The 27,153-nt window shown below is 44.8% G+C and overlaps 3 protein-coding genes across 53 annotated transcripts in view; all 3 read right to left on the reverse strand.

Moving 5' to 3' along the window:
* The window catches only part of PDLIM1 (PDZ and LIM domain 1), a 40,443-nt gene extending 40,162 nt beyond the window's left edge, over nucleotides 1–281 (reverse strand). The window contains exon 1 of one of the 2 annotated variants that reach the window (XM_082764352.1): nucleotides 98–281. In XM_082764352.1, coding sequence (XP_082620478.1) covers nucleotides 98–193 — 96 coding nt within the window. In that variant the 5' untranslated portion in view covers nucleotides 194–281. The remainder of the gene's footprint in view (nucleotides 1–97) is intronic. The other variant, XM_082764351.1, reaches the window with a different exon arrangement.
* A 1,273-nt stretch (nucleotides 282–1,554) lies between these two features.
* The window catches only part of SORBS1 (sorbin and SH3 domain containing 1), a 164,630-nt gene continuing 139,031 nt past the window's right edge, over nucleotides 1,555–27,153 (reverse strand). For 31 of the 50 annotated variants that reach the window (XM_082764907.1, XM_082764906.1, XM_082764878.1 and 28 more), the window contains 13 exons: nucleotides 25,077–25,252; nucleotides 21,119–21,204; nucleotides 19,297–19,464; nucleotides 17,743–17,789; nucleotides 16,288–16,402; nucleotides 16,065–16,190; nucleotides 15,018–15,212; nucleotides 12,366–13,094; nucleotides 10,815–10,931; nucleotides 6,233–6,292; nucleotides 5,420–5,610; nucleotides 4,516–4,628; nucleotides 1,555–3,701 (listed from right to left, as the gene is read on the reverse strand). In XM_082764907.1, coding sequence (XP_082621033.1) covers nucleotides 3,634–3,701; nucleotides 4,516–4,628; nucleotides 5,420–5,610; nucleotides 6,233–6,292; nucleotides 10,815–10,931; nucleotides 12,366–13,094; nucleotides 15,018–15,212; nucleotides 16,065–16,190; nucleotides 16,288–16,402; nucleotides 17,743–17,789; nucleotides 19,297–19,464; nucleotides 21,119–21,204; nucleotides 25,077–25,252 — 2,191 coding nt within the window. In that variant the 3' untranslated portion in view covers nucleotides 1,555–3,633. The remainder of the gene's footprint in view (nucleotides 3,702–4,515; nucleotides 4,629–5,419; nucleotides 5,611–6,232; nucleotides 6,293–10,814; nucleotides 10,932–12,365; nucleotides 13,095–15,017; nucleotides 15,213–16,064; nucleotides 16,191–16,287; nucleotides 16,403–17,742; nucleotides 17,790–19,296; nucleotides 19,465–21,118; nucleotides 21,205–25,076; nucleotides 25,253–27,153) is intronic. The other 19 variants (XM_082764898.1, XM_082764897.1, XM_082764896.1 and 16 more) reach the window with 8 other exon arrangements.
* LOC309880233 (sorbin and SH3 domain-containing protein 1-like) lies at nucleotides 21,613–24,147 on the reverse strand. The gene has a single exon (XM_082764924.1). The coding sequence runs from the start codon at nucleotides 23,450–23,452 to the stop codon at nucleotides 21,779–21,781; it is 1,674 nt and encodes a 557-aa protein (XP_082621050.1). The 5' UTR covers nucleotides 23,453–24,147; the 3' UTR covers nucleotides 21,613–21,778.

Here is a 27,153-nt window from a genome sequence, read left to right on the forward strand (position 1 = left end):
CCTCCCGCGGACCCGAGCCGAGCCGTGCCAGCCTCCAGGGGTCCCGGGCAGCCCCTGTCCCCCTCCCAGCCACCGCCCCGGCCCCGCCGAGCCCTACCCGAGAGATGGTGAGGGGCTGCTCGAAGTCCCGGCCGCCCACCAGGCGGAAACCCCAGGGCCCGGGGCCCTGCAGCACGATGCGGAGCGTCCCCATGTGCACCTCGCCGCACAGCCCGGCACCACCGGCACGGCACGGCACGGCTCGGCTCGGCTCGGCTCGGCACGGCTCGGCCCGCCCCCGGCCCGCCCCGGCCCGCCCCGGGCTCCCGGCCCCGCGGCCCCGGGCAGGAGGAGAAGGGCTGAGCCGTGGCCGGCCCCGGAGGCGGAGCGGCGGCCGCGGTGCGGAGCTGCTGGTGCCGGAGCTAAAGCCGGCGGCACGACCCAGCCGCAGGCGAGAGTGCCCCGGTGCGGCCCCTCCGGGGCAAACGGGGCTCGTCCCGCCTCGGGGAGCTGCCGTGTTAACTCTGAAACCTAATGGTGGCCGGGGAGATGAGTTTTGCGGTTTCCCAAAGGGAGGGACGCGCCTCTGGGAGCTGCTGAGTGCGAGTGGAGCCTGGCAAGGGGATTACGCGTTCACTAGTTTAGATCTGATTAGCCCCTGCTTTAGGCAGGATGTTGCTTTTATTTATTTTTTCCCAGTACCCTTACGGGTGGCATCACCAACAAAAGAAGGAATTCTTCATACAGGTCAGCAAGTGAGGCTGAGGCACTTGCTAGGATTAATTATCCAGTGATCACGATCCATCCCCCCCTTACAGACGTCAGGTATTGCCCTCAGCTTACTGCCACCCACCGCACCACGTGCAACATCACGTACACATCTACGTAGGTGCACCACCTCCAGCAGGGATCCGGCGCAGCATGATTCAATTCATCGTTCATTTAATCACTCAGTTCATTCAGCAGGGAAGCCACAACCTCCAGCACTTTAATTAAAGTTAAAAGCTTTCCTATGAGCTGTACACATAACTAATGGGCTGATCTAGCTGGAGCTACTATAAGTGTAAGGGGTAAGGCTCGGACATGGAGGAGCAGCCAGCTGAGGAGCGGGCCTGCTGCCCAAGGCTCGCAGCCCCCAGCCCCTGCCTGCAGTGCTGCTGACACCGAAGAGCAGGGTCTGGCAGGACTGCTCAGGTACAAAGCCAAGGGTGAGGTTTAAAAGCACCTTTTATTAAGTATGAAATCACAAGATGCTCTACAAGTGGCACAGAAAAGTATCAAAGCAGCCACTGAACCAGGACATTGGTGACCAGGTGCAGGACCCTGGAGCAAGAGCCTGCCTCAGGTGGCAGATGCATGTTAAAGACGTAGCCTTCCCATCAGCATTTCTAGACCTAATTTTCTTAATCATTAAGAAAAGCAGGATGTGGAGGTGCAGGATGCTAGGGAAGACCCGAGGCAGGCATCTACCACTCAGTATGGCCACAGCCCCACAGGGGGGCTTTGTTACAAAAGTGCATTGCTACAGGAACAGCAGGAATAGGCTTTATTTAATAATCTGTACAAGAAACACAGTAGTAATTCAATACTTCCATTTATTAATCATCAAATAGTAATCCACTGCAATAAGAAACAAAAATCAACACAAAAATAAGTTGTGGGGTGTGTGTGTGTGCGCGCGTGTGTGTGCGCAACTTAAAATGGCAAGAGCAAGAACAGAAAATAAACCTTTACATGAGTAGGTTATATACAGTCAGTATCATCGTGTTAACTTGCTGGATAGATTAATTTGGTGTTATCCAATCTTAACAACAGGTCTAAATATTGCTGCAAATAACTGGAGGACAAACCCAAAGCAGAAAAACAAACCCATAAATAAGATGAAGGATTAATGATATCTCCTGTAGAAAAAAACAAAACAGTGGTACTTTGTGTCATATTTGAAACCTTTTCATAGTGGATATTTTGTGCTAAAACTCTATGTGAACACACATGGAATTCCATCATTTAAATAAAAGTGGAAAAAATCCCAACCTTTCACAACTGCCTTTCTTTTCCTCCCTTCACTCAATGTGTTTAAATTATTTTTCTATACAAGGTAAGTACATTGTCTGTACAAAGTTAAATATACATATTTACAGTCAAACTTCTGAGACACCGAGTCTTCTCTTCCGCTGACCTAGGCGGAAGACAAGCCTACTTGATTTTAAACCCAGGAGCATGGCTAATTTATCAAAACATATTGCAAGTCGTGCTAACAGTTAGTTGTAGTTATTCTTAATAAATCTGTATAAAAGCATCAGCATAAAAATAGGCATTTTATATTATTAAATACGGCTTATGACAAAATAGCAATCTAACTCTTTGCTATTTGTATGGTAACTGTAGGAAGCAGAGTCTGAGAGAACTGGTTTTGTTTATGCTTTTTCTTAATAACAAAATGTCTATCAAAAGAGTATTCTTAGTGGGTTTACAGGCAAGCACACAGGCAAGCCATGTTTTTTTTTTTTTCTCAAGGAAATACAAATCTCTGTAACTGGTAATAACCGTTGGAAACACAGCTTTCCAAATGGATTAGACTTTTTTTGTCTGACTAAGAGGTGGCCAAAATGCGTGTATTTATCAGAGATCTAGCATCAACATTGTCAACCACCTCCCTCCCACCCCCACCCCCAAAAAAAGGCACCCTCAATGACACGTTGCTCAGATTTATCAACGCCACTAAGATTTAATGCCAGGAAAAAAGCAAAGTCTTCATCCCAAAGAGCATGCTTCAAATCCTCTAGGGCTACCAACAGGACAGGAGAAGCTGAGAAAGTGACCAGCCATAGGACTCAGAAGCAGGATTTGCTCTCACTGACGTTTTCTTTATTGGTTCTAGTCTTTGTGCAGATAAATTTCAAAAACAGGCTGATTTCTCTTTAAAAAAGGTTTGTTTTGATGCACACAATACACTCGCACACACACACCCTGCACAAAAGAAAAAACCCTGCAGAAGTAGGTAATATGTTACGTATATGAAGGGGTTTGGGCTTTTTGCGCATTTGCAGTATGTTTTGGCTGACCTCTCTGGATTAAATACCAGTCCCAAACTCCTTTTCCACACAGAGCTCCGCAGTTAAACCATACCAACTATCCTCTGCCTGTGCTGGGTCTTAAGGTGCATGACATGAAGGAAAGGTTTTCTGTGGAAATGGAAGGCAGAGCAGAGTAAGTCTCCAGCAAGGCAGAAAGCCTGGCCTTCCTGAACCTTGCCAGTGAAAGGGAGCAGCTGCAAGGCTGCGTACTTTCCAAAAGCACTATCATTTCTCAACACACAAACAAAACCTATACCATTTGCTTCCCTGAAGCCTTCTCAGAGGTAAAGTACTCCATACAAATTAAGATTATCACCAGAACTCTTGCTGGGGAGGGGAGAAGAATACACAAAGGCAGCACTGTAAACTAGAAACTGTCTCTTCTTCAGCAAACAAATCATACCCTGAATCAGTGGAAGCAGGGCTGCACATTCAACTCAATACTGTACCACATAACCACATCCTCCTAACACTTTGTCTCCTGTCTATTACATTCATAAATTGTCTCTTTCATTGCTGATTAAAAACACCACCTGGAAAACAACCCCATCTTTGTCACTGTGGGATCGCTGTTACTTTACAGGTACAGAAGCTTCACGTAGTTGCCTGGGAAGGTGCCGAATTGCCTTGTTCTCCTGGACGTACCTGTAGCAAAATAAAACACACGGAAGCCAGAGTAAGACAGAGCCATGCAAGGAAGATTTAGGGGTTTAACAAGGTTGAGAGGGCAGCCCTTTCTGCTTCCAGGCATTGCTTTCTAAAAATAAATAGGAGTCTGGGCCAAAGAGCCTTTTGGTATAGAAGAGATCAGAACTAGTTCTGCTAATCATCATCTTTGATCTTTCCTTTTAACAATGGATAGGGTGCTGGTGAAAGCTTCTGGGCCTATAGTCTAGGAGCCAAACTCCTACCAGTTCAAATGAGCTAATCTTCCTCAACAACCAAGGATGAGCCTAGATTTGCACTGCTGAGACAGATAGCACTGTCCAGACTTGACTATTTGAAGATACAGGGTTAGATTTTGCTAAATACACATCTACAAAGGAGGCTGGGTTTCCAGGGACTGCAACTCCCGTACAAGTGTTCCCTTTGTCCCCTACTTGCCACTTTCTGTAACTCATCATAGCTCCCTCAGCTTTGGAAAAGATACAGAAATCCAGCTTTCCTTGGTTCCCTCTGCTGCTCTGCTATCTGTGTGAGCAAGGAGGATCAGGAGGAAAAGGGAAATCAAAGGTACAAAAAGGAAAATCTAGACAGCTAGCAAAGAAAACAAAGTTCCATCACCCTGCAGCCTAATTTTAACGTTCTTGGTGTGAAAAAATGAGAAACCACCAAAAAAGTTGAGTTGATTTTTTTCACCCTCTTTTGATTCTTCAGATGAAAGCATCTTCTAGATGCTCTGCAAAATCGCTCATCTGCATCTCAAAGAGCCCTGCTGCCTTCCAAGTGTCACACTCACCCACAAACCAGCCATCATCACATTTCTCCATGACATCGACAATATCACCATCCCTCAGTTCCAGCTCATCATCGTTCTGAGGAGTGTAGCTGTAGAGGGCTTGGTAGCTAACTCTGAAACCAGAAAAATAGCACACGTTAGCTGTTGGATTTTTCTGACATCCTTTTGTTAAGAAATTTCTGGGAAAATTTGGTGGATGCATGGGTCCCCTGGCTGTGGGGAGTGAAAACAAAGCTGATGCGAGACTTTCAATTCTCACAGGAGAATTGAAAGGAGGCTGGGGGAAGTAAAGACTCATTTTAGGAGCCAATTGTCAGTGAACTTCAGTCACCAGTGCACAGTGCAGGTTACTTCTCTCAAAACCAACAGTGAAACACACCATTGAGATTAATGGCAGCTTCAGGTTTAAACCCAACAGAGACCACTGAAGATCTCAGCCTCGGTCTCTCAGATCATTAAACCAAATACTTTCCCCTGGACCTAGCCAACAATGCATGAGGTGGCTGGTGTTGGGATTGCTCACTGTACTGTGAGAAGCTAAGTAAAGGGATGAACATAATGATTCATGCCGTATGAGCCAGGTGTAGCTAGTGGATGGTAATTCACCTCCAGCTTCAGATACAAAGGCAGTGAGAGCGCCTCTGTAAGCAGCATGAATCAAGAGCCCAAAGGCGACCCAGTCTTGGATCATGAGGTCATTGCTTCAGGTGGTATACAGACAAAAAGGTCCCAGTTTTAGAATTCTCACTATGATCATGTGGCTATTTTTGTTCTTCAAAAAAAAGCTGTCACTTTCCCATTATTTGAATGTAACCCCTGAGATGCTGAAGCTTTCACACCACCCCATCTTCACCACCAGTAAGAGACAAGGCTCCTGGAAGAGACAGGAGCCAAAAGGACTTACATGTCTCGTGGTGTATGACTTCTGTCAGGGCTGGCTCCTTGCTGCTGTGCTTGAGGTTGCTGAGAAATGATGAGAGATGGTTTATTGTCATTAGAGGTCACCTTGTGGCGAGAGTCAAGAGGCTGAGAAATAGTACTGCAGTAATGAACAGACTTTTCTGCAATGTTTATGATCTCATTGCAAACAGCTTCCTGCGTGGTAGGCAGCATTGACATCCAAGAACACCCAAAGAACAGTCAACAGGGGGGAGGGAGGGGAAAATATAGACAGGAAGAGATGGGACATTCCAGATGCAGTACATAAGTCCAGTTAAAAAAAAAAAAAAGAAAAAAGTTGTAGATCCAGGTAAACATCCAGGTAGTGGAGTGCAGAAGGGATCCAGGTGTAAGCATGGAAAAACAGGCAAGATACAGAAGAATTTGGCATTTAGTTTGAAGATTTGTCACAAATACATATACATATATTTTAAAAAGCAGCAGCATAAGAGGTTGCAATTAGTTCTGCAGTGGCATCATTAAAAATGCTATGAAGTCAGTTCAAGACCACAAGGTGGGCTGCTCCATTCATGCATTTGGCTTCATTTAGCTTATATCCAGGGATTGGCAGCACAATTAGCCCAACTTCTTGTTGAATATGGCAGTTTTTCTAAGTGCTAGATTCCCCACTTCCGTTGCAAACAAGACAACGTAAATAGATAAAAATGTACCTACTTTGCAGCTAAAAATGGTGCTGGCATATTATACTCTACTGAGATGGTTCTGCCTGGGTGAAGAGAGGCTAGGACTACACATCTGATTTAAACAGTGGCCTTACCACATAGCTCTTTTCAGACTCTGTGAGATCTGGTCCAGCTCTCAATGAATGGTGGGAAGGCTGTGTGATCACCAAGCAAATGATAAGGAAGACATTTTAGCAGATGTCATACTGGTCAGAATTAAAAATAAATAAATAAATGGTGTGCAGACAACAAAAGAAAAAGAACAACTCCTCCCCTCCCCACCCCAACACCACTCTTTTTGGACAACAAGGTCTTTCATTTAAACAAGACATTAGGGCTACAGCAATGCAGCACACAGGATGCTGCAAAGAGGAAGGTGACAGCGAAACAGAAGCTTAGAGCAGGGACTCAGAGGATGAGCTGGAAGATTATGGACACAGCTACAACCAGAAATGATACACAGCATCATGTTGCATTCCTGTAGGGGTGAAAAACAAGGACAGAAGCACGTGATTGAGTGCATCAAACTTGCTGAGAGGAATCTGCTGCTGGTTTTAGAAAAATCCTCAGTGACTTTGACACAGGAGAGAACTTGCTTGCTTCTTAAAAAAAAAAAAAAAAAAGACCAGTTCAGGTCCTCAAAAGGCACAATGTAGCATAGCCCCATCACCAACATCACTCTAGCTTGTACCACGTGAAGATGCAAACTGCTCTGTTAATCCCCCAAACAAGGCAGAGCTCCAGGTCAGAGGAGGCCTTGAGTGAAAACTCAGCTCCAAACACCACCACCTTTGACTCTGCCTTCCTCCCCAGCCACACCTCTTCACAGGAGCTCACATGTCCTAGGGCACAGCAAGGAAAACCAGGCTTTAAGGGGGTGGAGGTTTTATGGGGAAGGGGACTGTCACTGAGGCAGCCACACAGATATCCAGAGCCTAGTTTTGCATGCTTTTGTAGATTCGAACACCTACTGAAAGCAAGGGGAATGCTGTGCGTGTGCTCTAGTCAATGGGATGCCTGAACTACTGCAGTTCTAACGATCTGTGCAGTACCGATTAGCAAACCGGACCAGATAAGATACAGAACATTGCCTTCCTCTGTGATCACTCAATATAATATTTCACCCAAATGCCTCAAATTTATGCTTTCCCTCCTCCTCTTCACTTCAACAGTGCCCTTCTGTCATCCTGTGCTCTCAAAGTTGTGGCTGCACCGCAGTCTTAGGGAAAGGCTTGCTTTCTCATGGCATCCTGACACTGAGCAGAAGCAGAGGATAAAGATGTTTTGTGACACCTTCAGCACAAGCATGCTCAAGGAGTTTGGATAAGTGTAGGGTGATGAGCTCATCCCTGCCTACTTCCCGTTCTCAGAGCTCCTCTGAACCACATCTTGGACCTCTAATACAATGGGCATGGTTCCAACTGAGAGCTGTCTGTTTTCTCAAGGACTGTGACCCAGTCCGAGCCAACCCAACCCCACAACAACACCCCCTTAATCAGCTGTGCTGCCTGGGGCTGGGATCTGGGATCACTGCCCTAAGACACTATGTCCTATTATTGTGCATATTTCTGTAGAGAGAAAACAAAATGTCATTGGGATGGGATAATTGCAGTGGAATTTATCTTCAAAGCCTGAAATAATGACAGAATTTCTGGAAGTCATTTCTGCCTGTCTGTCATCAGCCCTGAAAGGTTAACAGAATAATTAGAAGTTTAAAATTAATGTTGTGCAGAGCAACTGAATATAGTGCATCAAATCTGATGTGATCAGACTAACCCAGGTGGTAAAGTGGCTGGGAAAACCAATTTCCAGTCTGAGGTGAGAGACAGCTGTAAGAACGATTTTTTAAAATTCAAGAAAGTGCTTCCTTGCTCCTTACTAATACCTTGACAGCTGGAATTGCTCCATGAGCTCCTTAAGACCGCATGGTCCATTTCTCACTGATTATTTGTGACCTCCCTGGCCAGCTTTTCTCTAAAAAGCATTAATAACTCTGAATTAAATTAGTTATTTGAGAGCTAAAAAATTAGCGCTACTTCTGAGTGCTCCATGGTACTGGCTTATATCTGTAATACCAGCAGACACAGCCTACAAACATCAGAAACTTGGCCATGTTCCCTTTCCTGGTACCTTGGAAGCACAAAACACAGAGGTTCCCCCAAAAAGCTGATCCAGTCCTGCAGCTGCTGCAGTTAAACTGAGGGCCCTACAAGTGACAAAGCATTCGCGAACCATCAGGACAACCCAAGTGCTACCCTCTCAGTCACACTAAGTGCTTTGTTAAGACTAAGCAGATGTTTAAGTGTCTCTGTCTCCAGACTACACAAGTATGCAAGACAGTCAGTTCTGAAGCACAGCTGGCTGCTGTTTCCATCTCATATGGGGTCAGAGAAGGGATCTAAGGAGCACCACAGGTTTGTGGGAATACCAGAAAGATGTTCCATGTTAAGAGCCTACAGGAGTCCCCAGGCAGGTGTTTACTGTTAGGAAGAAAGATCCTGGGGGTACTCAATAGTGCTTTCACCACACTCCTAGTAGAATCAAGGGTCATCAGGGGGGTGTCTACCTGTTGTAGCTCTTGTTTATGTGTTGTCTTCCAATCCTTTTCTGGTGGGAGTTAAAAGGACCACATGAGCAAAGAAAGCTAAGCAGAACAGACCAACAAGACAGACGGACGAAGGCAGACAAATTGGCATCCCTCAGAGACAGGCACACAGCAGCAGCAACGTTCCTGCATGTGGACAGAGAACCATGAGCAGGGAGGACTGCTCAGGAAACCTGCTGCGCATGTCAAACCCCAGCTCCGGTGGGAGTGAGGGGAAAGCTGGCCCAAGAGCTCTCACAAAGGATGCTGAAAAAGCTGCAGTGCACAGCAGCCTGACCTAAAGGCTATCAGAGTTAACGCAAATACTCCCTGGCCCCAGGAGCAGGAGCTAAAGGCTGTGTCTACAGCAGAAAAATGAATCTCCTGTGGGTGTGAGGTACTAGTGCCTGCTGCAGGACGTGCAGCTGTGGCTTGGCTAACCAGCCTTGTGTTGCTGGACCAGTGCAGCAGCAGCAAACCACTGGGTGGGGGTAAAAGCTTACCACGGAGGCAGTGCTAAGTAATGAACGCAGCATAGCTGGTCTGTGCTGATGCCCGAGCAGGCCTGTTCTGCCCACTCCTCTCCTTTTTGCCAGCACAAAGTGAGTGAAATTACTCAACTCTCTGCCTGCCTCTGCACAAGCAGAAAGGAGCAGGCTGTCCCCAGACTGAGACTCCTCACACCACCAGGGCAAAGCCAGGACCCTCATCCAGCTGCTCGTGAGGACACAGCCCTGCCCTCCCAATGTCTGCAATGTCTCGTTTCCATGTCTACTAAATGCTCTTCTCATTTGATTACAATCAATGAAAAGACAACAGACCTTTAAGAAGGCCCCCAGGGGATTAGCAGCAGTTCTGCTGAAGGTATCAGCCTCTGTATGGGCCATGCAGGTGATGGGAAAGTCATTTGCACATATAAATCCCACTCCTGCTCCCTAAATAGCTGTAGGCTCAGAGCTAGAAAGGAGGCCAAGACTACTGACTGTCAAACAATTTTTACTTGACACTGACAATGGGCCAATTGTCAAGGCACATAACATAAATTTTGGCTTGACTTCAACTCAAAAAAAAGGCAACAGAGTCCTGTTACATACAGGTGTAACACCCAAAATAGAAATGCATGCTAGTCAGCATGGGAAATGAGGTGAGTAAAGGACACAGGGAAACTTCAGGGTTAAAACTGGATCTCTCTCTCAGAAAGCAATCAAGAAAATAAGTATAATTGGCAACTCTTTCCCACACTCATTCTGTGTGAGCAACTGCTTGATTCACTGACCAAGCCACGAGTGCTGCCCCCAAACCCGCTGCTCCAACCTCAGTCCATTTTTTGCTGATTCTGAGCATTTTGTTTCAAACATCGCCATCGTGTGGGAGCTGCCTGGAAGGACTGAGGAGTCACCAGAAGCATTGCTCCTTCCTGAAGCCGGGAAGAGCCACCACACAGTGCTGAGGTCGAGCTGGTTACTGCACACAGACACTTCTGTGCCCCTCTTTAAAGATGACTGTAGCTCTCAGCAGCTGAGCTGAGAACCTCTGAACTACAGCTATCCTACCTGAGAGGCTGGGACAGGTCCCCAGCACAGCTGATACCAACCTGAGCGTGCCTCATCCCAGCTCTGAGACACTCAAGCCCTGAATCCTGATCTCAGGTGGTTAAACAAAAGCTGAATCAAAGTACCTTACATTATATTGTTCCTGCTAACAAAGCACCGATACCGCTTTGCAATGAAATCAAGCTGTAGGAATGCAAGGTCAGAACCTATCAACAGCTGAAGAACTGAAAGGTCCTGAGTTAATCCTTTGAAGGAACAGAAAATCAGATCCTCAGCTGGTGCAAACTGGCAGAAACCCATTGACTTGCAAAGCTATGCGGGTTTGCACCAGCTGAAGATTTTGCTCATACCTGTCCTTCTGCACACCCTGGAAACTGTTTAAAATTATTTTATTTTATTTTTTAAATGAAAATGCTTACTTAAATGGCAGGAGAAATATCTCACCTGTCGAATCAGTGAATGGATAAACATATGACAAAACAATGTCGTGGCATGGAAACAACTCTAGGTAATGGAAGAGTAATCAGCAAAGATGATTACCTGTGGCTTATTGACTCTGCGTGTAAGTCTGGGAGGTGGCTGTGTTGTGACAGTAGAGGAAGAGAGGGCAGAGGAAGAGAGAGGAGCAGATGAAGACAATGCTTTTGAGTCTGCAGTCTTTTGAAGAAAAGAAAATTTGGTCAGCTTGGCACACGCACTCTTATCACAATCACTCCTAGTGATAAGAGCATTTGCTATGCAGTAAAATTTGATGCACACACAGCAAACTGAACTCCATGCAAGGGCAGGTGCAGTTTCCTAGCTGGTTTGTCTGAACTCACCACCTCATTCTGTTTTGAACATGCAAGTTACACCTGTAGAAAATGCTGCTAAAAATACATCCAGATGGTAAACAGCATAGATTTTACACAGCTTTCAATATGCTTCTGGTTATGATTCAAGCAGAAATCACGCCATTTGTCCTAAGATTTCCCAGTGTGAAATGTGTCATCTTAGAAACCACAGTCCTTCATTATTTAACATCGGCTAGATAGGGCATGCCAAGGAGGCTATCACATTGCATTCAAGAAGCTACTTATAACGCTACGATGTTGAGCTCTCAAAACTCCCACTCCTGTACAAGGTAGCATGAGGATGCTGTCATGTATTTCGGCTGGCTGTAGCCCACAATGGACACCAAGCCAACTGAGGGCTGCAAAGTAAGGCAGAAGACTGCGGGCAGAAGATGTAGAAACCACTAGAGGGTTCCCCTGCGTTCCCTCTTGTAACATACCTAAATACTCTTGGGGGAAAGTAACACTTGGTCTAATTCGCATTTGGGGCTGGACTACGTCACAGCATTTTGGGTATGCAAAATTAATAAATTCCACTCAAAGCACAGATAAGAAGCAAACCTCCCTGACTTAGTCTTGCACATCCAAAACTAAAGCTCACTAATGCACAGACTCCACGATCAACCATCCTGCACTTCCACAGCAAGGAATCGTTTTTGTGATTCCACAAGCCAGGCTGACATTTACAAGAAGTGCTTGCATTAAGGGGGAAGAAATAAATCCCATTACCAAAGATGGTCCATTGCACACTGGAAAATCTTTGAATATCAAATAATTGCCTGTATTCTATGTGGTGAATTACAGGGGCATGAGGCCTGTGTGATACTTTTATCCAACCTAGGTTGGATGGGACTTTGAGCAACCTGATTTCGTGGGAGGTGTCCCTGCCGTGGCAGGGGGGCTGGAAGTAGACGATGTTTAAGGCCCCTTCCAACCCAAACCATTCTGTGATTCTATGATCTGACACATCTGGTAACAGCCACTGTCTGGGACAGTCACCTCTTTAGACATGACCAATTGAGTCAGTTGCTGTGCTACTCTAGAATAATTCTCACTACACTACTCCTGAGCCCTGTTCTAAAATTTTTTGACCTGCTGTCCAGTGAATGCCACTGGTGAATCCTGGATGAAGGTCTTACAGTCACCAACAGGACACGTGGCAGCCACTGGCTTTGTGTGGCCAGCAGAGCAGCGCAAACCCCAACACACTGGTAAAATCAGGGATTCAGAGCAGTGCACACACATGCAGGAGAAGTACCTTATTTTCCCCGCTTTGAAACTTTCCCAGATCACCTTTCCTCACGCCTCTTTTCTCTGCTTTACCTCCCTGCACAATAGCCATTAGCTCCTGACACAACTGGTTGTCCTCATAGGAACTCAGAGGTCTCTTTTCTGGGCTCACACGCATGTCTAGCTGGGACGGTTTCAGGCAGCGCTCAACAGAGATCTTGGGACCAGCATAGGAACCCTGCTCGGGGTTACTGCTGCCCTCTCTGGTCTTCTGGAGCCAGGCTTGGCTGCCAGGGGTGCCACGCTGCTCTGCGAGGACGCTTTCAGGGCTCCCACCTGCCCAGCGAGGGGAGTTAGAGTAGCTCGCGCCAGGAGACGGGGAGCCAACAAACTTTTCTTCGCTCTGCGGAGTGGCCTGATAGGAACTGCGAGCGGAGGACTGAGGTCTGGATGAATAAGAGGGCAATGGGGATTTAATGGACCTGGGAGTCGAGGAGCCCGAGAGATGAGAGTGGTGGAGGCTGACCGAGGGGGAAGGGCTGGCTGCAGCAGAAGGCGCGAGAGAGTCAGTGTGAGGGAGGGAGGCTTCAGGCGGAGGAGGCAATGGAGGAGTTATGGCAGGAGTGGTGCTAGGAGACACTCCCACGGTCAGAGCAATCCACTCGGATGTGACCGCCTGCACCTCTGGAGATAAGGCGCGGCGTGCGAAAGGCAAAGGCGGAGGAGTTGGTGTATGGAGCAGCTCAGAGCTGGGAGACTTTAAGGAGACAAAAGCAGAAGAGAAAAAGAAAGAAATGAACAAAAATAAGAAAGGAAAATACAAAGCAACTGAGCAAAAGTAAAAGGAGAGTGAGCGAGCATGGAGAGGAGCAGATCTGTGATCAAGCATGTGCGTAAGTTTTCCACAGACAGGCGCACCCTGTCAGAGAACGTGCTGTCCACAGCTACCCCAACCACAGAGTCCAGTCCTCATCTGTGCTCCTAATGCATTTTCCCAGTCTTTACCAGTATTCCAGACACAAAATGTCTTGTGGAAGACCTTACACTTTTTACCATATGCCCAAAGTCCCTCAGGGAGCAGTTGAAGCCATCATCCAGGATAGCAACATAGCGTTTGACTGGCCTGGCAGTAATACCCGGGACTTCAGCAGCTCACATTATGAAAGCAGTCAGAATTCATTGCTGCATTGAATTTTGACTTTATCCAACCCTACCATAAGTAATGCCTGCTCCTCAAGAAAATTGCATTGCTGAAGCCATGGAGGAGAAACAGATCAAAAAAAAAACCTGCTATGGCTATTTAGACTCTGGATGATTAAAGTCCTATGTTTATAAAGGTAGAGCACAGGACCAAATTCTGCCCTAGTCTGTTACTATCAGCAACATCAGTGAGATCAACTACATTAGCACTGATTAGATTGTTTCTCAGTTCTCTGCCAAGTTAGGCGGAAAAGTATGGAAGAGAACTGCTTTACTAAGAAGGAATCAAAGGAGTAGCAAAGGAAACCAAAGAAAGTTGGTTACAATCCCTTCCACCAAAGGGAGAAGAGCTTGCAGAGAGCTGGTGGCAGACGGGCCACAGCTACAAAGAGACTGCCAAGCTCAAATGGAAAAATGCATCTGGGGACCGCTTTCACAGGAAACCCCAAAGAAGCAACAAGCCTCTCCTCCTTACACAGGAGGTAAGAATAAAACCACTCCTTTTAGGGACAATCCACACAAACTCCAGGCTTGAGTCACAGAAGTCTTTCCCGTCTGTCCTGTACTGTACATCCCCTCCTCCTGATCCCAATTCTCAACTTTCACTCCTTGCAGTCTCGACCTCAGAACAACCTTACTTCAGTCCCAAGTGAGAAAAGGGACGCACCAGAACCTCACAGACACATCCTCGACATGTATGCTGACCTTCGAAAGTGTGAGTATTTGCAGAATGAGAGCAAAACAAAGGGATTTAGAGACTCACTGCCTCCCTGACACCTTTTCCATGGCAAACGTTCTGGGATTCCAACATTCCCCATGCAGTTATCTGCTGCTATTTTGATTTCTGGTTTGAACTGTAGTATGGTTTATAGTGAAATCATGAGAGATCCCAGAGAGGTCTGCTCTCTAAACTTGAGCTCATTTAGCAAGAGTTGCAAATACTGCAGCACACCCTCGTGACCTTGTCTCCTAAAATCTTGGTCCTGATCTGGAACATTTTGGAGTAAAGGTATGGCACGATTCAAACCGACTGGGATCCATAGTAACAGCTCCTATGGCACATAACAGTCCATGATAATGCTCTTTTAATAATCATAATAAAAAATCCACTCATCACAGTGGAGGCCTGTAAACACCCACTCAGGAGAGGTTGGATCACCGATTCATTCCATCTTTGGCAGTGAAACTTATTCAGATGGCTATTAACTATAGCCCTTTCGCCCTGGCTTGAATTCAAGCTACAGATCAGAGAAGAAAAACTGAGTCTCCAAATCCCCAAATTACCCATTCATTAACCTTTCTGGTAAATGAAACATCACCTCTTCCTGCAGTTTCAGCATCCTGCAGGGAGCACAAGGGCTTTACAGTGCAGATCACTAGTGTTAGCTAGATCTTTTCCCACCTATTGTTTCCTGCACAATAATGGCAACATCCCTCTGTTCCACAAGGTGCAGTAACTGGCTGCAGCCAGTCCAAATACCTGTGGTGAAGCTGTCATGCTGCGGTTAGGGGAGAGGGACATAGGTGGGTCTGGATAATCAATGGCATTCTTGACCACTGGCCGTTTGAGTACTTCCACGTAAGTGACGGGGAAGATGCCTTGGCGAGTGGTGCCAGAGATTCTTCCTTCATACCAGTTCTCATCCACTCGTCGAATCAATGTGATCCTTTCACCCTGTCGAAAGAATGGCAATGGAGTTCTGACTTCAACATATTAACATATGATCATTCCAAAGCATATTACGCTTTTAATCTTGCTGCAGATGATTTAAAATAATCTGTGGCTCTCAGCCTCCCTTATTCCCAAATTATGTGGTTCTTACACTAATCTCTGGGTGGGAATGATACTTGTCTATTCAGAGAAGGAGATGCAGATCTTCTGGTGCTCTTTCATGCTGCCTACAGACTCAGTTACACTTACCTCATGTTTTCAAGACTATATGTACTAAAGCCACATGAAAAAATTGAATGACTGTGAGACCTTTAGGGGTATGAGGTGTACAGGGAGTAAGCACCAGTCTGCAGTTTAAACTAGGTGTCTGTATGATCTCTCATGTTTTGCTGACAAATGAAGTGACTTCCAGACTCTTAATATAAACTACAAGTGCCACCTTCACTTACAATGAAAAGAAGGCTGACAAGATATAAATTGATCATCAAAAAAACTTGAGTTGGTTGAGAGATTAAATAGCATTTCTCTGTAAACATGCCTGACTGCTCTGAACAGCCATTCCACAACCCATTCCTATTCTCTGACTCTGCAATCAAATGTAGGCAGCCACTCCAGCACCACAGAACCTTGCCTGCCTCTGCTTAACAATGTAGGTTGTAGAGTAAAAGAAGGGGAAAACAGCTTTCTTCTTGTCAAATCACCATTTTCATATGACTGTATGCATCTCCACTGGGGAGGATCAGACCACTAAACACTTGATCTTGTTGTAGCTTTCATTTGGAAATTGCAAGTTGCTAGCATAAAAAAAAACCACTTTTGTCTGGGTTCAATTCAATAGCACAACAGAAATCCCACCTTTCTGAAGGACATTTCCACTTGGGTGTCCCCATTGAAGTTGAACTTAGCAATAGCGTCTCCATATTCCAATACTTGCAATGGTGATGGTTTTTTGGGCTGAGCTTTCTCAGCTGGTGGAAGGAGCTAGAATGAACAAACAAAATCAAGTGATAAACATGCAAAAAGTTCATGAAGTGGTCACTGGAGAAAGGGAGTGAGAAAAGAGAACATTTCCAGCTACCTCTATGTATGATCGTGGGAAGATGCCAACTCTGCCATGGTGTTCACCTTCATACCAGTTCTGGTCAATCTGCTTGTAAATGTAAACAATATCTCCTTTTTGCAGAGGAAGTTCCCTGTTAACAACACAAGCACTCCATCAGAATATCACTGAAGATCAGATGTGTTAACTGTCCAGCAACTCATAGGTACCAAGATCTGCATCAGCCCTATTGATATATCACACTCCAACCAAAGTGAAAGCTACATGCTGAGAATTATTATCCTGTTCACACTGCGATGTGCAGGGACTCTCTTGTTCTTTTGAATCGTGTCAAAAAAGCAGACCTATGAGGGCCCTACTGACCACACAACCTCCCCGCAGGATTGGGGTCAAACTCAAGCAACAGATGCCACTGGCTGGTTTCTGTGTTGGATATGGAAGGACTGAAAGTTCTGCTCAATTCCTGTTTTGAAAACAGGCATTACACAAGAGCCTTCGAAAAGGACACATGATTTTAATGGAAACTAATTTGCTGATTAGATGACCTCTCTCACACACAAATGTTGATCCTTATTATGCTTATGGTCAGCCAGTACAACCACTGACCTCACCTGGCTTAAAAACTGGGATTTCAATCCAGAGTCTTCAGTGCTAAAATTATCAATATCTGCACCTTGAGGAACAACCACTGTGGGAAGCTTGTACTAGGCTTATAAATCTACTACATGGGTCCTCACAAGAAAACCCAGCCTTTCTTACCATGATTTTCACAAGCTCTGCTTTATTTTTGTTTGGTACTCTGGTATGTTCTCCTCTAGGGATACATCAGTTAATCCTTACATTTGCTTCAGTTTTATTACAGGTCCTGGGGAGATGTTGTGTAAATCATTACAAATCATCACCTATAGAACATAGAACAAAACCATCCCAGGGCGTTAGCACCTGAGAAGGAAAACAGCTGCTCCTTCACTGAAATCTGCTTTTCTTTCTTCCCTCCTTAGCAATGTTAAAATGAGAGACTCTCCAGGTTCATGAAAAGGCAAATGCAAAAAGTAAGGTTCTTGTTCTTGTTTGATTCATCACAAGGACCACAACAGAGTTTGAAGGTACAATGCCACTAGAAACATCTGCTAGTTTTTCCACAGATATCAGGGGAGCAGTGACCAGTCTGTATCCTTACAGTTCCTGAATCAGGAAAACCCTGAGTCAAAGGCCCAGCTACATGATTAGAACTAGGCACCTGTTTAAATCTCTTGCTGACCCTGAGAAAGAAGACATTTTCCTAAAGGACCATTACAGGCTATGACCTGCAAGATTCATATTACTTTCACCTGCCATATTGTGAACTTTGTTTCGACTGAGTTGCTGGAAAGACACACTCAAATCCAATGGCATGAAACTTCATAAATGCTGCATCCTAGGGGAAAAGACAGAGGAAGAACACCAAAAGCAATAGTAACAAGCTATACTCACTTCAGCGTCTGCGCTTTAAAGTCAAACTTGGCTCTAGCAGGTCTCATCTAGAGATCAAAAAAAAAAAAAAATAATTAGCACATTAAGATAATAATTAGGGTTTCCATCCTCTTCTAAGGAAAAACAACCCAAACTCTTCTATAGCTACCATTAGTCTAGGGAAGGATGTTGAATGCAGGTATTCTGCTACAAGCTGGTGTGCAACTGGTATGACAGTTCAAATATGCTGGATGGGTCTCCCTTACCAAGGCAAAAAGTGGTATAACACTTTTGGTATAACCATAATTAATGCTCTAAAGAAAAGGGATTTAACAGCAGTAAACGTTTAAATTTGACAAACCCTGGTTAACAAGAGCTGCTCCAGTAACTACAGTTACCGGGACTCGAAAAAAAATCCCCTCAGTGTCTGAATCAGAAAGCAAAATTAACCAGCTGAGGGAAAAAAAAAAAAAAAAAAAAAAAAAGGATTTTATTTGATGTGGCTCTTTACTGATTATTACCTGGCCTTGACGAATTCTACAATGTGATCCAAGTATGGATTGGTAGCAAAGAGACGAAGGTCAGGAGGAAGTACAAATAAATTAGGCCTGTGCATAAAAAACATCTTCAGTGGCTAAAAAGCCAAAGAGGACATGATGACAGCAGGCCTAGGCTTCAAAACATGATTTAGCTGGCTGTTTTTCTAATAGCTACTGAATACTCAGACAATTTAAAAGTCATTTTGGTAATGAAGCATAAAATAAGAAGTAGATGCATTTATATGGCACAACTGCATTTGAAGCTATGTAAACAAGGGGCAGACAAATGTACTCCATCCACATGGTGACCACCTCACCCACTGCCACTGTGCTGCACCTCTGGGGAAACACAGGAGCTGTAAAGAGCCACAGCAGCAATCCGTAAGGCAGGAGATAGCATGTGGCCAGCACACCTGGCCTAACATCCAGGGAGAGTCTAGGGAGAACTGCCTCGGGCTCAGGGAAAAAAAACACATCTATCTCCTCCTTTGTCTCTTTCAGAAAGACTGACCAGGTTGTACTCAGTGGAACATGCTGAGACTTTTTCCGTTTTTTTCCCAAGGACATTAAGCATGTTTAGATAGGAGAAGAAACAATCTTTTTTTTTTTAAAAAAAAAAAAAAACAAAACAAAACACAACAACTATGAAACAGTCGCATGGCCAGAATCAACAAGACATGAAGTTTCTAAGCATAAGGCACAGACAAGAAGGCGATGTAGCAATATGATGCAAAGGATGTAGAATGCCTTTGATTTACTACAAGTAGCTGATATTTAAAGGCATGCATCACAGGTGTGCACCAGCAATTCTCAGCAGGCATGCTTTAACATATGCAGCTTGGTATAGAGATATCTATTAAATTACCAGGCACAAGAGTCAAAGCAGTTCTAAATGAAGCCAGAATGGGAAAGGGGAAAAGGGATAAAAAAAAACAAACGACATTCTCCGAAGAGCTAATGTTGGCCTATAGCACAACATTGTGAGAGGCAAATATTGCTTTGGGTCAAGCAGCAGACTGAGGTAACTAAAACAGACCTCTGACCCAGATTTCCTCTTTGCTGTATCGTCTACATTTAGGAGGTCCCCAAATCGTTCATTAGTGATAAACTGATGGTGCGTTGGAATAACCCCTGTGTGCCTTCTAGCTGCAATATCAGCTTCTTCTTGCTCACGTTTAAGCCGTCTCTGGTCCTCTAAAAGTTTCTGCCATAAAATTGCATAAAATGGGCAGTAAATTATCTAGTTAAGGCCATTTGAAAGCTGCCACAAATGTGACTTGCATAAAATTCCTGAGGTCCCAGCAAAAAGCTGGAACTTTACAGTTCAACATAAAACACTGATTCTACTAATTACACAATACCCTTTGGTTTAGCAAGCACAAAAGTACATTCCCATTATCACATAACAGAAATCCAGCTCATACAGTGGATCTGATCCAACACTGATGGAAGTCAATGAGGTTTTCTAAGTTTTGGCCAGGTCTTGGGAACTTCTAAGAAAATTCGAAGCTTGCTGATAATGCAGGGGGCTGATGCAACACCCCCTCCAACCAATAAGGAGTTTCTCTCGACTTCCAAGAGACCTGAATCAGATCCACAGGTAAGTTGAGGCACCAAACCCCTCTGAGCTTTGAAAGGAGCTTGGGAGAGTGCCTAACCCACCTTCAGGTATCAGATTCTCCCATACTTCATTTTGGGTTCATGTAACACACTTCATGAAATAAACAAACCCCACAGAAATATTTTGGACTTCTTTAGGCTCTGGCACATTAATGGAAATGAGAATTCTCGGGAACCATGCAGAAGGGTTCTTGCACGTTTTGGGACTGACTGTAGGCTGAAGAGTTAGGCTCTTTGGTAACTTGTTTGGCAGTTGAAGTTGATGACCTTTGTAGGTCCCTTCCAACTGAATGATTTTATAATTTGAAGCCATCATGTCTTAGTGAACTCAGAGTTGTGCTCTTACATGAGTTTTCTTGCTGGATTTTGGCAGTGGGGGGATTACTGTTTCATGGAAGAAGAAAGCTAAAGGTATATTTTTCACATTGGAATTAAGAACAGATTTTACACACATTTCAAAACCCACACAAACATTATTTGAACTCAGAAAGGTAACATGATTCTTCAGTAAAATTGTTGCTTGGTTTTGTGTTTATTTATTAAACAAGCTCCCTAGAACGCAATCACTTTATAATTTCTTTAACCCAACTTGAATACGGTCAGTGCTGAACATCCTTTGTCGCTCTCTTAGTATTTCAGCTTGTCCATACATCACCTAGCCATTTCAAAAAGGGCTGATACATTCTGTTGACAATTTGAGATATCAAAGAATTCTAATCTGCATTGGGGAAAAGCTTCACACTTCCTGGTGGCTTGATACGCCTTACATTTGTTATTCAAAACCTGAGGACTCTTGCATGAAAATAAACCCTTTCTGACCAGCTTGATTAATACTGACTCAGGTGGCTTTCATGGAGAACAATAAAAATATAATTCACTTGTAGAAATACCATTTCAGCTTTATCTGCAAGTACCAAGGTGTTATACCGCATCTCACATACCTCTCCAGCCTTTATACATTTTTAAAGCCCCCATATATTGCTTTGTGCAATTGATAAGAACTATCAGGTTCTTTTTGAATAAAAGCTAAACTGGACTACACATTATACAGTAAATTAGTGGCAAAAGTAGTATTAAAAATAAAACATACTAGGTCTACCTTTTTGCTCTAACTTCCAACATACATATCAATGCACATATAAGTTGTCCTTCTAAAAGAGTTACTGCTTTATTTCTTGCATGTAGAGCTGCCGCAACTGTTACTAGGCCACAAAAGAAGGCATTATAGGCATTATTACCTCTTTATCATCATAGCGTCTGCGGAGAATTTCTTCGGGAGTTTCCATGTAATCAAATGGTGCAAAATGCCTTGGTGATTCTGAATCTACTTCGAAACAACATAAGGAAGTTAAAATACAGATGGATTTATCTAGCATAACCAGAAAGGAAAAAAATAAATATATTTTAAAAATTTGCTTCCATTACAACGGTAAGGATTCTCAATTGCCATTGACCAAATTGCCAATCAGATGTTGATAATTTAACCATTTTCATTTTTTTCCCTTTTGGACTATACTTGTTAACAAAGATCCAAAACCAGGAAGAAAATAAAGGTACGGGAAAGAGTAAAAACACAGAAGGACTTTGTGAAGAAAAGATTTGCTGCCATCAAAATATGATTTGGCATTTTACTACTGAGAAAAGTTTAACACACACACACACACACACACACACACACACACACACAACATGACCTTGAGAAACTGCTCCTTATAGCAAATCATCTGGGTTTGTTTTATACTCCCATGTCTGCAAATGATATAGGACTAGAAATAACTCATGTTGAGATTCTTGCATCCCAGGAGCTGCTTGAGACCAACTGAACACGATGTGATTAGAAAGGCAGCAGAAATCGTTTCTCAGAAGTGCAGCTGTTAATATGTCCTGAACAAAAATGCTCAGCAAGACACGCAAAGGACATTAGACATACCAGAAAAAATACAATAAAATAAAAAATAGAGAGTCAGGGGATGCAAAGATGGGGGGTAAAAATGCAGGGATTGTGGAAGAAAAGGGGAGGAGAAAGGAAAGCAAGAAGACAGATGAAGGGACACTGGTAAAGAACACAAAAAGCCACCTCCTAGATACGTCCCAAGTTCACTTTGCGGGTTGTTGTTTGTGTCCAAGCTGTGATATAGAGCATATGGGACTGGGTTCCCATTGTGTAAGGAGTCAGGAGTATCAGACCGGCCCATGGAGCTATCTCGGCTAGATCCCCTGGTGGGAAAATAGCTAAGCCTCTCCACAATGTCAAAGGAAGACAGGCGCCTGGGAGCCAGAGGCCTACTTCTGGAGCACAGTCTGTGCTGGGAGTGGTGACTCTCATCTCCTGTGCTCCCCTGCAGCTGTATGGGGTCATCTGGGCTGTCGGGCCTGGGCATTGCTTGGGTTTCCAGGCAGCCTGGGGGTGGAGTCCTGCTGGACTTGTGTTGGAAGGGTTTTTTCAATCGGAAGGGGAGTGGGCTCATCAGGTAGACATTTCTGGGGAGTGTGTGTCTGTCCCCAAAGATATCCCCTTTGGAATCAGGGTTCCTGGAGGCCTGCTGCTGCTCATGCCTTCGGATGGTAGTGAACCTGGTGTAGGAAGCTGGGCATGTGCCTTTGCATCTGTTGATTTTATGCTTCTGAGGTCCGTTGAGGTTGCTGCTGCTGCCACCACTGTCATTGGATGCGTTTGAGAGGAGATCTATCTCATCTGTGCAAACTGAAAGTGTGTCCATAGGGATGGCATCACTGACATCCGAAGCTGTGTCCTCCACATTGCTGCAGGAGCGGGAGGATTTGTCTGCCAAGCTGGTGGCATCCTTCTCTTCTCGGTGTGTTTTTGGCAAATCCAGAAGAAACTCTGCGGAGTAGGCAGAACTCAGACAAGTTTTAGATTGGAGAGAAGTGGTGAACTTGCTTGGTCCGGTAGAAAAATCAAGCGCGGGCATTGATCGGGATCTCTGGATCAGCTGCTCAAAGGCACTGATACGGGAGGAAACGGTGTGTTTGGGGATCTGCTCTGAATCCTCTCTACTAAGGCCGTGCTCCATCCTGTCCTTTGCTTCATTCTCAAACTGAGATGCGATATCTCTCACACTGCAGGAGGAGACTGTGCTCAAATTGATCCTGGACCGGTTGATCTGATGCATGTCTTTATACAGCATTGTGAACTCCATCCCGCTCTTCCTGGAGGCAGGGAACAGGTAGCCTTTCCTAGAGTTGGTGCCATACTCCTGTAGGCTCATGGTACTGCCAGATTTGATGGCATACTCCTGCTTCGACTTCATCAACATGTCTTCTATGCTTTCCCCTATGTCTACCATAAAAGCTTTTTTATTATCAAACAAGGCAATGGAGCTACGAAGGTTTTCGCAACTTTGAGCTTTCTCATGAGATAGCAAGATACCCTTCTTGTCCTGCACAAGAGCAGCTGGAGCTGCTAGTTTGGGTTTGAATTTGGAAGGGAGGATTTCAGTAATGCAGGCTTTTGCAGCTGATAAGGGCTTCTTATTTTTACATGAGTGACCTAACATACCGGTATGACTAGCGTTAAAGGTTCGGCTATTAACTGAAGAGGGTGCAGTCATATGAGCATTCCCACCTTTACGATCCACTGGTAAGCATGCAGAATAAAATAAATACAACCTGTTAGCTTAAGTGCTAGAAAGCTATTGAGAAAGGAGAGAGAACATGCTTGGATTTCATACAATGCACTTTAAAGAAACAAAGTTCCAAAATATAAAGAAAAGCAGGAAGACACCGCACAACAAGCTGCACTTACAGGAGTAGGTGAAGTGCTGCTAATGTTTCTAAGCTGAGAGGCTTGGCCAGAAACAGGCCTGTTGCACTTTCAAGGTACCCTCCTAAAAAGTGCTGAGCATCATCAGCTTCCAGGGGAGCTGTGGCACTATGAAAAAGGGCGGCTGAACTCTGGGCAGGATCAGGGTGTCAGCACGAATGCAGAGGCACTAACATTGCAAAAACGGCTTAATGCACCAAGCCTGTAATCACACCTACTATGGTCTCACAACAGTGCATGTGCCAAAGAGTTTATTCCTGAGAGGGAGAAGAAAATCAAGGGCTGACTGTGCAAGCACAAGCATGCCACATTAGCTGGCCTGGTCAAAGAGCTGCTTGCTTAGAGATTTCCCATACCAGGAATAAGCTGAGTGTGCTTCAGACAGTGTGGTGTTGCCTGTGTTTGCTTTAAAAATCAAGAAGTCAAATGAGAACATTTTTTTGACATCAGATCCAGACTGAGATGAGCTGTGACTGCATTTTTTTAGGTCTGTTTCCAATCTGAGTTCAAATTAAACTGTCAAAATAACCATTCAGGTTCAACTGCAGTTTGGGGAACAATTACTGTTTGACCAGATTTTGTTTTGTTCATCTCCAGTTTGACTCCTTGCCCTACAGGCCGGACATAATATTGAAAAACAGCTGGAAGATGGAGACAGAGACCTTTTTGGTGTGATGCACTATTTTTAGGGAGAGCAGTTCAGAAACCCAAAGCATTCCTTCCCCTGTCCTCTCCCCATCTCAATCCATTTTTAGGTTGAAGTTGGCTCAGGGACGCATTCCCCAATATAACTCCCTGATGGGAGTCAGGCTCTTCCTTGACCTAATCTTCTAGAAAGTCCACAATGGGGGGAGGAAGAGGGAGGAGAATGCAGCAACCTCTGCTGTCTTGGTGCCTCAGAGACCGTAGGGTGTTGCTGGTTCAATGTCCTGTGCATTCTCTGTACAACCCTCGCAGGCAGGAGGCTGCGGAGCACATGGTGCTGGCTATGCCAGGGTGGCCAGGCCAGCAGCCATGGTGTGGCCTGCTGAGACCCCCGCAGCAGGAAGAGCAGGAAAGGCAGGGAAGGGCTCTAGCATGACAAGGCAGTGGGAGCAGATGGACAGCAAGGCCAGCCTGAGCAGCCTGGAGGAAGAACAGGAGGGTGTGGAATGTGGCTGAGGTGCAGGAGGGAGAGAGCTGGTTCCTGGTAAGAAGAGGAACCTGGATCAGATAAAGGGGTCATGAAAAATACTGGCCAGTGTAGTCTGAGAGATAAAAAGAGAGAAAACCAGGGATGGCAAAGAGGAAGGACAGAGGAAACCTCGACTGGCTTGAATAGGACTCTAAACCCTGCAGGAGTTTGCCCCATATCACCAGACTTTTGACACTTTGTGCAGAACAAAGGTCAGGTTAGGACCCTGACCGCCTACCTTTTGTGGAAGCAGAGCTAGAAGGTCGCTTGAGACCACTCAGCCCCTGGAATGGGATATCTCCACCTTCCAGCACACTCTTGTAAATCTGTCTTTCATTCTCCAAGCCAGCAAAGTCCCCTGGTGCTGATTCTGTCTCCCTCTTCGCTGCGTGGTAGCTGGGAGAATACGTGGAGCTGGAAAACAGTTTGCAAAACAGAAAAACAGCAAAGAACGTCAGTGGGTCACTTCTGTTTGCTGAGAGCTTCGTGCAATGAAAGAGAAAACTACACTTACAAACCCAAAATGGACTGTACATAAAGAACTGATGCTGAATGAAGAGGTTATGTGTACATTGCAATAGTGCTGCAAGTTTTGCACTACCACAACATTCTCCACCTGAGGGAACTCTCCCAGCCCAATCCCCCAGAAAACAGGAGGCAGGAAAGCACTCCTCCTTTATTTTACAGACGAGACAACGGGGTCACAGAGCAAATGCATGATTTCCTTGCAAACATACAGAAATTCAGTGGCTAGCTAGCAGTAGCACATACATCTTCCAGCCCTAGCCCTCTCTTCTTAAACGCCAGCCATTCCTGTCCCCTGGTTACAAAGCACTGCTGCTCAGGAATTCATCTCAACCAGTTCGGCCTCCCAGCCAACATTATAAACCAAGACTCACAGAGCAATTTTCCAAGCTAATCAGTGAGGGACTGCAGAGAAGCACAAGCACTGGGCTACAGACACTACTGTTTAAACACCAGCGAAATTTCCCAGACAGGCACAATTCTGCTCAGCTTTGCCTCAAGCTTGCACTAGAGGAAATACGAAGTCACAGACTCTAGGTCTACCATGCAGACATACAAACAAAATGCTGGATTCTGAAATATATGTTAAAAGTGGGCACAACTGTAATTTCTTAGGCCCTTAAATAGTGAAGAGTTATTACAAATCCCTTTCCTCTGTCATGAACCAGTAATCTCCCACATGATTTCTAAATTTCACTGTATTCTCTCTAAAAAAGAAAACCAAACCAAACAAAAAACAATATTTCATGGTATGAATGGTTTTCCCAGGTGCAAAAGATTTGCTGAACAATCAGGCAGACTGTGTTTTCCTAAAAGCTGAGCTCATCCAATACCAGTCCTTGTACATGCTCAACCAGGCTCTTTGGAATAAGATGCAGTCTCACACACAAAGCTATTCTGAGGCCAAAGCATGTCTGCTAGAAAGTTAAAACAAAACCAAACAAAAAAAAGTTTTTTGCCAAATCACGGAAACTTTTGAAAGCTTCTTTTCACTGTGATGTCCAGGGGTGATTCAAATTTCTGAGAGTGTGGAAATGCTTGTGGTTAAGCCTGCTTGTTGTGGCTAAATTTGTACGTGCATCTGGTTATTTTGGATGAACACTGTAGTTACAGGGTAAAGAGAAAGCTTTCAAACACATCAGAGGACTGGCTATGGGGGTGGAATTACACAATGTCTGGATCACAAAGAAGATTTTAGTTTCCGGACAAGGAAAATCAGGTCATATGCAGTCCCATCAATTATTTTCTGAAGTGAAAGGCCTTGTGAAAAACACCACTAAAGAGAAATGGAATAATATCACCACTTCTACCTAGGCAATGCTCAAATAGAAGCAAGGGCCTGAGTCATAACCATAGCTACAGAGCTGTTCTGTCTTGTGTGTGTTACTCCAGTGCCTCTATTTGTCAGGTTCCTGAGGAAACCCTGACAGCTGCTGCAGGGACCCATGACTGTCTTGAGGTTCCTCACCTGAGATGTGAGAGCACTTGAGCCCAGTTGTTAAAAACAAAGGGTTAAAATAATTTCCCTGCTTTGGGAAAGCGTGTAGGGGAGAGAGAGGAGGTATTTGGCAAAGGAGTCCCTATACTGGTTTCTTCCCCGACAGGGCCAGCCAGCTGTATTTAAGAGCTGGGGCAGTCTGCAAGAAGGTTAGAATCAGGTGAGCAGAGGGAAGAGCAACACCAAAGAGAGAAGAAAAAAAAAAAAAAAAAAAGCATTAAACTCCAGATAGCTCTTCTCCATGTTCTCTATAAGCAGGCTAGGTAAGAATGTATGACTTCATTGGCCCTCT

Source organism: Aythya marila (assembly GCF_965140915.1).
Source record: "Aythya marila genome assembly, chromosome: 7".
Taxonomy (NCBI): Eukaryota; Metazoa; Chordata; class Aves; order Anseriformes; family Anatidae; genus Aythya; species Aythya marila.